This window comes from Gekko japonicus, unplaced genomic scaffold (assembly GCF_001447785.1).
Source record: "Gekko japonicus isolate JY-2015 unplaced genomic scaffold, Gekko_japonicus_V1.1 scaffold2966, whole genome shotgun sequence".
NCBI lineage: Eukaryota > Metazoa > Chordata > Lepidosauria > Squamata > Gekkonidae > Gekko > Gekko japonicus.
This window is the reverse complement of record NW_015169268.1, coordinates 116941-127948: the sequence shown is the minus strand read 5'-3', so window position 1 is coordinate 127948 and position 11008 is coordinate 116941. Positions and strand designations below refer to the sequence as shown.

The 11008-nt window shown below is 47.1% G+C and overlaps 1 protein-coding gene across 2 annotated transcripts in view; it reads right to left on the bottom strand.

Moving 5' to 3' along the window:
* ARHGEF25 (Rho guanine nucleotide exchange factor 25) overlaps positions 1–11008 on the bottom strand; it is a 116133-nt gene that overhangs the window by 4668 nt on the left and 100457 nt on the right. For both annotated transcript variants that reach the window (XM_015416537.1, XM_015416538.1), the window contains 4 exons: positions 9925–9975; positions 9247–9324; positions 8523–8717; positions 3901–4081 (listed from right to left, as the gene is read on the bottom strand). In XM_015416537.1, coding sequence (XP_015272023.1) covers positions 3901–4081; positions 8523–8717; positions 9247–9324; positions 9925–9975 — 505 coding nt within the window. The remainder of the gene's footprint in view (positions 1–3900; positions 4082–8522; positions 8718–9246; positions 9325–9924; positions 9976–11008) is intronic.

The following is an 11008-nucleotide window of genomic DNA, read 5'->3' as shown; positions in this document are numbered from 1 at the left end:
CAAAGACCACGGCCATACAGCCCCGGAAAATCCACAACTACTAATGAACTCTGTCCATGAAAGTCTTCGACAACACAACAGTTTGAGTTCTAAGAGAAGAAGAAGAGATTGGATTTATACCCCGCCCTTCGCTCGGAGTCTCAGAGAGGCTTATAAACTCCTTTCCTTTCCCCTCCCCATAATAGATACCCTATGAGGTAGGTGGGGCTGAGAGAGCTCTGACAGAAACTGCTCTTTTTTCAAGAACACCTCTGACAGAACTATGGCTTGCCCAAGGTCATCCAGCAGGTGCAAGTTGAGGAGTGGGGAATCAAACCTGGTTCTCCCAGATTAGAGTCCGCGCACTTAACCACTACACCAAACTTTTGTTTCGGCTCACCAAGATGTAATGGTGAGCTCTCTCCGTAGTAGACACATGGGGTTGGTAATTTGAAAAAGCAGTGCAGAGGAGGAGGAGGGAGCATTTCACAATTTCTTCTTGCACCGCTTCCCTGATCTAAATCTCCCCTTCCCTTTCTATAAAGCTGCCATATAAGGCATGGTGGGGGGAGACACATCTTCCTGCCCCCCCTCCAGTGGAACTCACAGAAATTGGGGGGGGGATCATTTACAAAGCAATCCTAAACAGAATTACACCCTTCAAAGCCCACTGACTTCCCTGGATTTAGAAGGGTGTGACTCCGCTTAAGGTGGCATTGTTAGAACAGGGAAATGGCTCATGAGGAAAGGGTTAACCATTCCCTCCCCTAGGGATGCTTCCCTGAGGAAAGTACCAGTCCCATGCAGCTGCTTTGAAGTTAAAAACAATGGCCACCAATAACACCCCCAGATAGACTTTTTTATTCTGCCTGATGCAATTACAGGGGACCCCGATCAGTGTTCCCTCTAAGCTGGGTTAGTGTGAGCTAGCTCACAGTTTTTTAGCCTCCGGCTCACAGATTTTTGTCTTAGCTCAGGAAGGATGGCTCCAGAGCAAACTAATTCATGCAGCAGCTAAATCGCTCGCTCACAGCTTTAATGCCAGGAGCTCACAAAGTAGAATTTTTGCTCACAGGACTCCACAGCTTAGAGGGAGCCTTGCCCCGATCTACATGTATTAGTAATTAGTGACAAATTAAATACCCAGCGTTCAAGCCAGAGTTATAAAAGCTTCCAAAATGAACCACAGACTGAATGTCATGGGATTTAGTTTCGAAGATACATAGAATCAGCTTGTCAGCAAGACTAGCCTCCAAGTCAACGTGCATACGATCAGGCACAGGTAGCCGGACAATACCCAGTTTATTCATGTAAATTCATGAAATGAAAATAGTGAACTAGCGTTTGACCCGGCATCCTCAATCATAGCCTTTGCTCGGATGTTTCTCACAGTCTTTGTGAGGGCTATTTTGGGGCAGGAACGCACAGGAACGGAGTTCCGGCTGGCTCCTGAGTTGGCCACACCCAGCAGGAACTCATTAGCATAATAGGCCACACCCAAGAGCAGGAACTCATTAGGATTGGCTACATTAAGGGTGTGTGGCCTAACATGCAAAGGAGTTCCTGCTACATAAAAAGCCCTGGGTCTTGACAACAAACAAGGTAAGCAGAATAAGAAGCAAAAGGTGGGTGTGGCTGGGTGAGCACACTTCTGGTAACACAGGTGTGTGGCCTCATAGGCTAATGAGCTGTGCTGTCAGGGGTGTGGCCTAATATGCTAATATGTTTCTGCTGTTGGGTGTGGCCAATTATGCTAATGAGTTCCTGCTGGGCTTTTTCTACAAAAAAAGCCCTGGTCTTTGTCATCCCTTTTGCTCAGCTGCAGATGCCACCCCTGCAACTGTGGTTTCCCCAGTCCTTCAAGCCACACATGCAACCTCTCCACACGATGCTGCCTGTCCCTCCAGACGTCATGGCATCTCTGACGTGGTGAACCTCTCTAGAGAATCTCACCCACCTCACAGGGTTGTTGTGAGGGTAAAATGGAGGGGAGGAGAATGATGATGCCGGCTGCTTTGGATCCCCCATTGAGGACAACGGCATGGTATAAGTGAAGTAAATAAACAATGAGGCGGTTCTCAAACTTTCTGAAGTGAGACCCACTTCTAAACCACCTCTGCATTTGGGAGCAGTGTTCCCTCTAAGCTGAGTTAGTGTGAGCTAACTCACAGTTTCTTAGCCTCCGGCTTACACATTTTCGTCTTCGCTCAGGAAGGAGGGCTCCAGAGCAAACTAACTGATGCAGCAGCCAAATCGCTCGCTCACAACGTTAATGCCAGTGGCTCACAAATTAGAGTTTTTGCTCACAAGACTCCACAACTTAGAGGGAGCATTGTTTGGGACCCATCACTATATTGCTTCAGGTGCAAGCTATGCTCATTACCCCCTGCAGCACTAGTGACTAGAAGCAAGCCAAGCCCCTGGCACAGAAATGGGGTGCTGAGCAAAAGAAGGGAGGAGAAGGAAATGTGGTAGTTTTCCCCTCTCTCCTCCTCTCCCCATCACTGGGAGAAGGAGAGCCAGAGTTTCTGGTCTCATCTCAAGAATTTGAGCCTCACAAGAGGAGATGAATGGAGAGCTTCTCAGTTTACTTCCCACAATTAGAAAAGATACCTTTACACATTTATCCCCTATTTTGACATATTTATTGCTTTGCTGTCCCTCCCCCCCTTAATTAAATCAAAACGACTGTTGACCTCATAACCTTAGCTTGTTATTTAGTTTTGCATTTACATATCTTAAAACACCTTCATCATGTTGCATGTTAAATTGCTGTTCAGCCTCTGTCTGAACTCTACCTTCCATTCCAATGTATTTGCAAAAGTGTGCATGCACGCGAAAGCTCATACTTCAAATAAACCATTGTTGATCTTAAAGGTGCCACTGGACTCTAAATTTGTTCTAATCCGGTTGTGAGACACTCACGATCCCCTTTTGGGTCACGGCTCACAGTTTCAGAACCACTGCTCTAATTCAAATCGCGCGCTCAAATGTTCTGTTTGGCTGTTCTCATCGACATGACAGCTAACGTTTCCCGTGCTTTTACAAAGCATTGTGGGAATATCCCAAACTTCCTTTATAATTACTCCAAAACAAGGGACTAGAAAAATGATGGAAGAGATTTTCAGATGTTGCCTCCCTCATGAAGACTGCCCTAATCCGGATGGCCCAAGCTAGCCTTATCTTATCAGATCTCAGAAGCTAAGCAGGGTGTCAAACCATGCTTCTCTGTGCTCGCTTTGGTTGCCATAGTTATTGGGGGGAGGGAATTCCTGCGGGGAGGGGAGTTGAGTGAATGAGTGAGAGAATGGGACCTTTGCTTCTAGAAGACATAAGCTTCCTCGCAAGTCGCACCTCCTTTCCCTTTCCCGGGGAAGGTGCCCTTGAGAGCTTCTTTGTACCACCTTGAGCTGCAGATAACCAAGACATATATCTTTCACTTGGTTGGGATGGCAACATTAGGCGTGGTGTGAGTGTGACGTATGCCTGGGGGAAGGAAGGGGCTTTTATTCGAATTATCTATATTAAGCTTGTACCCGCCAAAAGTCTTCAGTTCTAACATAGTGACTTTCTGGATCTTGCACACATCTCAATAAACTTATCACTGCCAAGAGAGAGTTGTTGAGTGTAACTTGACTGGGAGTCTGACACAGGGTCAGCCCTGGTTAGAATTTGGCTGGGAAGCCACCGAGCAAGCCCAAGGTTGCTACGCAAAAGCTGGCAATGGAAAACCACCTTTGTTCCTCTCTTGTCTTGGAAACCTCACAGGGTCACCCTTTGTAGGCTGTGACTTGACAGCACTTCCCACTACTACGAAAGTTGGATGTAATATAATGGCTGACAGAGAGGGAGAGAAAGAGAGTAGAGTGGAGTACCCCTGGTGGGCCAAGATTAGGAATGTGACCATCTCCAGCCACCTACCATTAAGGAAGTCACGTTGTGTCTCCAAGATGAGGTTGATGTCGGCTACCCAGGCCTGGGCGATCTCTGGCGTTGCTGCCTGCAGTACGTAGCGGATGGTGCCCCGTTCTGCACCCCGAGAGATCAGTGCAAATTTGCAGGGATCATGGTCCACACAAGGCTCCAAGCCCAAACAGCTTACCTGGAGTGGAGATGCAGAGTGTGTAAGTAATGACAGCAGAAACGGAATTGACCAGTGAAAGAGAAAAACAGGTTGCATACCTGTAACTGATGATCTTCGAGTGGTCATCTGTGCAGTCACACACGTGGGTTTGTGCCTGCGCACGAAACCCAACCTCAGAAAGTACCAGAGCTATCCTCTAACTCTTTCGGTGCACTTCCCCCCACTCTCAGGAGCAGGCATCAACTGTGCATGCCTGGAGCTGAGGGAAAAGGCGCCCTCCTGCTCCTTTGGACCACTGCCGGTTAAGTCCCAACAACTCAAGGTAAATGATCGAGATATGCCAGCAGTGGGGAAGGATGGGTGGGCGTGTGTGATTGCACAGATGACCACTCGAAGATCATCAGTGACAGGTAAGCAACCTGTAAACGACAGCTATCCTCGAATAACGCTTTTGGCGCGCTTCCCCCAGCTCTGAAGAGCAGGCATCTACCGTGCATGCCTGGAGCTGAGGGAAAAGGCGCCCTCCCACTCAGTTCCTTTCTGACTGCTGCGTCGCCCACACTTTGCTGCTTCTTATTTATTTATTTATTTATTCATTCATTCATTCATTCATTCACTCATTCACTCATTCATTCTATTTTTATCCTGCCCTCCCTGCAAAGCAGGCTCAGGGTGACTTACAAAGAATAAATAATAATAGTTATGACATATATAAAACCATCTAAAAACAATTCAAAAACATAATCTTCTTATGAAATAAACTCTGCCTCTTGAAAATTCATGCCAGAATATATTTTTTTGTCTTGAAGTTGCCACTGGGTGGCCGGCATGACTAAACACCAAGGCACACGGAAGGCTGTTACCTTCCCACTGAAGTGGTACCTATTTATCTACTTGCAATTTCTTGCTTTCAAACTGCTAGGTTGGCAGGAGCTGGAACTAGAGACGGGAGCTCACTCCGTCGTGCGGCACACTCGGGTCTTGAACTGCTGAATTACTGACCTTCCACAGCCTGCAGTTCAGAGTCTTAACCACTTGAGCCACCGCAGCTCCTATTTTATATATTATATTATATATTATAACATAGGTAGAACCATATAAAACCATATAAACAATCTGATATCATAAAGTGCTGGCTAGTTGTAGTTAAATTTAGAGATGGCGGCAACAGTTATGTTAGTATACTCTCTGGTCTCTCTTGCTCATCAGTTTCTTGTTCTTATCCTATATCTGCGCCAGACACAGGCTGTAACGATGGAATCAGGGCATGAGCTCTTATCTTTCTCAAGAATCGTTAATGATCTTTAGTGATAATGTTGTTGGTGTTGGTGTTGATGGTGGCGGCTCCTTAACCAAAGGCCTGGTGAAAGAGCTCCGTCTTGCAGGCCCTGTGGAACGTCTCTCTCTTCGCTGAGCTCCTCAAGTCCTTTTTCCTCGAGTTTCCTCTGTGTCTGGGGGCGAAGGTCCCAGTCCCACCCCCACAGAAGAAAAAACAGGAAACATCATCTCGCAGCTGGGGGAGGATTACAGGAGGGGCTTCACTCACGGGGAGGACAGGCAGGCAGCAGCAGCAACAGGGAAATGGTGGGTGGGAGCTCGGGCGGTGAAGGGAGATGGGAAGCCGATGTCTCAGCCTCACCCCACACCGAGGGTAAGGCTAGGGGGTGGGGTCAAGGAGAGAGTGAGAGCATCCCATTGGGAGCAGGGTTTGGCTGTCAGACAGTTCCTTCTGAGGGAGGAGAGGGATTGGATGGCTCAGTGGGGCCTCGTCCCAAAGGGGAAGACTTAAGCAGGGAGCTCAAGGCTGGCCGGGAAGGAAGAGCACGGGAGAGGCCCAGCGGGCAAGAGAGAACAAAGGGGAACCCACGATCGAGAGAGGGACTCTGGTGTCTGCCAACCCCACTCTTTCTGCATCATCTGACGCTGCTGCCAGGCTCCCTAACCTAAAAGTCGTGCCCTGGAGGACTCTGCTGCACCAAGTCTGCTGCACCTGAGCACCCAGGACCTGACACTCCATGTGTTCTGCCATGTTGTCATTCCTCATCTACAAAATAAAGTCCCTTGTGAGTCTTTGTTCCTTCCCCCTGCTTTCTCTTGCAGGGGGCATGTTGTATGGAAAGGACCAGTCTTTTTTCAAAAAGTGCCTTGTGTGGACAATGATCCCTGCAAATTGAAACTGTTTCGCATATTTGTCTGCATTGTCAATTTTATGTGGATTTACATTTTAGATATTTAAATCCTATCTTAGCCAACATGACGAACCTTCCTGATGCTTTAAAAGTGTACCGTCTTCTAAACGATTCTGTTCCAGAGATATCAATGAATGTAGCCATGTTTTTACAATCAACGATAAAGCTACGTCAGGAAAACTGCCAATGAGTCATTGTTTTATGCAACACTACGCTGCGGTGGCCCAAGTGGTTAAGACGCTGAACTGCAGGCTGTGGAAGGTCAGTAGTTCAGCAGTTCAAGACCTGGGTGCCGCATGATGGAGTGAGCTCCCGTCTCTAGTTCCAGCTCCTGCCAACCTAGCAGTTCGAAAGCAAGAAATTGCAAGTAGATAAATAGGTACCACTTCGGTGGGAAGGTAACAGCGTTCCGTGTGCCTTGGTGTTTAGTCATGCCGGCCACATGACCACGGAAACGTCTTCGGACAGCGCTGGCTCTTCGGCTTTGAAACGGAGATGAGCACCGCAACCCTAGAGTCGGATTCGACTGGCTTTCGAGCAAGGGAACCTTTACCTTTTCCTTTACTTTTGTGATGGGAATTTTTTTTTTCATCCTACAAGAAAGTGAAATTGGCTGCAGATCTTATTCAGTGGTAACTCCCCACCAGGATTGCCAAATCAAGGGTGGGAAAATCCTGGAGATTTGGGGATGGAGCCTGGGACTCCATGAAGCCAGAGAAAGAAGCAAACAACCCTTCCCCTGGACAGTTCCACTGGAGAAGGCGGCTTGGGAGAAAAGCCAGAAGCCCCTCCTTCCCCTTCATCGTGTTCCTGAGCCAAATGGAGCATTATGAACATGAGAAGAGCCCTGAGTCCAGCATCCTGTCTCACACAGTGGCCAACCAGTTCCTCTGAACAGCCAACAACAGGGCATGGAGGCTGTGACCTTATCCTGATGTTGCCTCCTGGCTCTGGGATTCAGAGGTTTAGTGCCTCTGAACATGGAGGTTCCCCCTCAGTCACCATGGCTAATGCCATTGATAGACTTATCCTCTGTGAAGCTATCTAATCCCCTTGTAAAGCTGTTTATTCTTGTAGCCATCACTACATCCTCTGGCAGCGAATTACACATTTGAATGACACTTTGTATAAAGTAGTATTTCCTTTTGTTCGCCCTGACCCTACTGCCCATCAACTTCATTGGATGCACTCGAGTTCTAGTATTTTGGGAGAGGGAGAAAAAGTTCTCTTGGTCAACTCTCTCCACCCCATGCATGATTTTATAAGGCTCTTCGGCTTTGAAACGGAGATGAGCACCGCAACCCTAGAGTCGGATTCGACTGGCTTTCGAGCAAGGGAACCTTTACCTTTACGCAATATTATGCAGTCGGCAAAATGCTAGGCTCTATATGTATGGCTCTATATGGTTTTAAATGTATATTTCTTTTTTTATAGTAATCCTCCTTAAAGGTATTTTTATGCCAATAAAGAAGAAGAAGAGATTGGATTTATACCCCGCCCTTCACTTGGAGTCTCAGAGCGGCTTACAAACTCCTTTCCCTCCCCCTCCCCACAACAGGCACCCTGTGAGGTAGGTGGGGCTGAGAGAGCTCTTGACAGAAACTGCCCTTTTTCAAGAACAGCTCTTATCAGAACTATGGCTTGCCCAAGGTCATCCAACCAGGTGCAAGTGGAGGAGTGGGGAATCAAACCCGGTTCTCCCAGATTAGAGTCCGCGCACTTAACTGAACTGAACTGAAAAAACTGACAAACAGCAGGGTGCTTGGGAAGGCAAGGAAAGATCTGCTCTGCCTGCAGCTTCCGTAAACTGGATCCGAAAGGGCTAGATAGTTGTTGTTCTTCATGTGAATGAAAACGGAAATGTCCACACCACTGAATTCGACGCCTGCATTATAGTCTGTAGTTGACCAGTGAGACTGCAGAAGAATGAATGCACAGTCTTGAATACAAGTGCAGCTTGTATGTATTTTAGCAACACAGTTGGTCTCTACCGTGCTACGGGACTTGAATCTAGCTCTTCTACTGAATGCCAACATGGCTACCGTTCTGACACTAGGCTCAGGAAGGCTCTAAAGTTTTCTTGGAGAGAATCGTGATGATGAACTTTGAGAATTCCTGCTTCATGAAAGGCAAGAAGGGCATGATGGGTAGCCTGGGAAAACTTTGGAAAATGTTCCCTATAAGGAGAGAGTCTCCAGCATGAAACTCCCCACAAGGGGGCTCCAAGTACAAGCGTTGCCTGCATTCTCCACCGCCGGTGCTCTTAATACCTTGATGCTGCTCTTGAAGGCGTATGTGGGGGCGGCGTATGGACCACGCCGCCGCTCCAGGGTCTCGCTCAGGATGACAATCTGCTCAAAGAGAAAGATGCGGCGCTCCCGGCCCCGTGCCAGGATCCCACCTGCCTGCTCCGTCACCCAAAAGGTGTCCTGCTGCAGCAGCTTCCCCTGTGCTGTCAGTTTTCCCTGGAGAGAGAAAGACAGACAGGACAGCCCCTAATGACCCTGCTGTGCTGAAGGCACAACCCCAATGCTTGTGTTTCAGAGATGAAGATTCATAGTTACCGCATAGTGCGGTCCTCCAGAACGGAATGGGAATGGCACCTTTGAATGCTGCCCCATGTCAAAAACCCTCCTGCCTATGGGAAAATCTGTCAAGGAGAAGATTAAGCAAGAAAGGTTCTAGCCTAATCTTATCCTCGACAGAGTAGGGTTGCTTCCACATGGGGGATGGTTCCCCATTCTGCTCTCACTGTTGCTGCACATACGAAGATGTTCACAATCACAATGTCAATGGAGCTTACACACAGGGGAATTCCACATGGTTTCGCCTTGCACTCTCCATTTCCCCCATCCCCACCACACTGGAGTGCTTTTTTGCTTACTTGAAAAAAAACTGTAGTAGCTATATTGCCATAGGGTATCAACACTATAGGGATTTATCTACTACCATTAACAAAGAACCTCACCCAAACAATGCAGTTCCAAAGCCTACCTCAAAGCCCTGAAGACGGCCCACGTTCATCATGTCATTGCAACGCTTGGGGACGAAGCACATAACGGCCACAGCTTTCTGAAAGGCAAGGATGAAAGAAGCTGAATATAGTAGAGTAACATGATGGGGGAGTGTGCCAGGTACGTGAGAACCCCATGACAAGTGCCTTCATCTTTATTAAACCCAGTTGGTGCACAGAGAAGTAACCGACGTGGGATCCCTGCACACTATATACATTTGGACTTGGAGCTATAGCTCCAGACTGAAGGCACATTGACTGGTGGACACTGTTACAACAAGAACTGTGAGACATGAATTATAGGATCCAGATTGAGGACATGTTGATTGGGGTATACTGTTACACCAGGAACTGTGAGACATGAATTACAGGCTCCAGACTGACGGCATGTTGATTGGCGTATACTATTGCACCAGGAACCATGGAACTAGAATTTAAGGCTCCAGATTGAAGGCATGTTGACTGATGGATACAGTTACACCAGGAACCCTGAGACATGAATTCAACCCATCTTTCGCTATAAGCCGTGTGTATGAACTCAGGATAACCAGACAGCTTCACATGCCCCCACCCCCATTATAGCCCTTACAAGGTAATTCCACAGTTCATATATGCTGGGGGAGGCTATCAGAACAGGTTCCCACACTTTCAGCTCCTACCTCCAGCTGTCCTGTGTCCTTGCCAGCTTTACCATAGTACTTCAGGAAATCCTAGAAAAGAGGAAGCAAACAGTTATGTTCTTCTGGGGGAGGGAAGAAAGACATTCACTAGTCTTTAATTAATGGGTATTAACCAAATCTGGGGTTCGTGTTCTCTGGTGAGTCAAGTTCAATAAGCCACACCAGGCCTCAAACACAGCAAGAGTGAACTTTATTCGGATCAAGGGAACTCTAGCATGAAACGCCAGTTCACAGTTCTGACATGGTTACAGTTGCTTATATACTCTCTCCAAAACATTCCAGAATGCCCCTCCCACGTATGCATTATTACACAGCTTCAATTACCATACAGAACTTTCAACAGGCTGCTGTTTGTCCCACAGTTCCCCCCCTGGCACCGAGAGAATCTCCACTTCTCACACAGTGCCATTTAAAGCAAAGCATTTAATGCAAAGCATCACACCATCTTTTTAGTGCCCCATAGTACTGTTCTGCTGTTGGTCCTTTAGACTGAAATTTTAACATTTTAAACAGACTAGGAATACACTGCAGACAACAACATAAACATACTGTCACAACAACGAATAAGATAAAAGATTACAATGTGTAAACGTGAACCTATATTATTAAATCTACAAGTTATACTATTAAATCTACATGCGGAACATAGGCTATCGCAGCAATATATTCTGCCCTGTTAAAGATTTTATCATAATTGTTGGGGATGTGCACACAAGAAGATTGGCTAATCAGTTCCGCCAGGCCTTTGGTTGAGGCGGTGGGCATCTACCAGCTGGCCCTCCCTATTGCTGCAACATGAGACCATCACGGCTCGGCATCAGCCCATTTATTTTTCCTGGTTGCAGCAACTGGAATGAATTGCATTGCACTAACCCGCTTTAAATATTTTAATTATTTTAAATTTTAAACTGGTTTTACTGTATTGTTTATTGTATTAATTTAGATTGCTTGTATTGGTTGTTGTGAGCCACCTTGAGCCCATTTGCGAGAAGGGCGGGAGAAAGGAAGGAAGGAAGGAAGGAAGGAAGGAAGGAAGGAAGGAAGGAAGGAAGGAAGGAAGGAA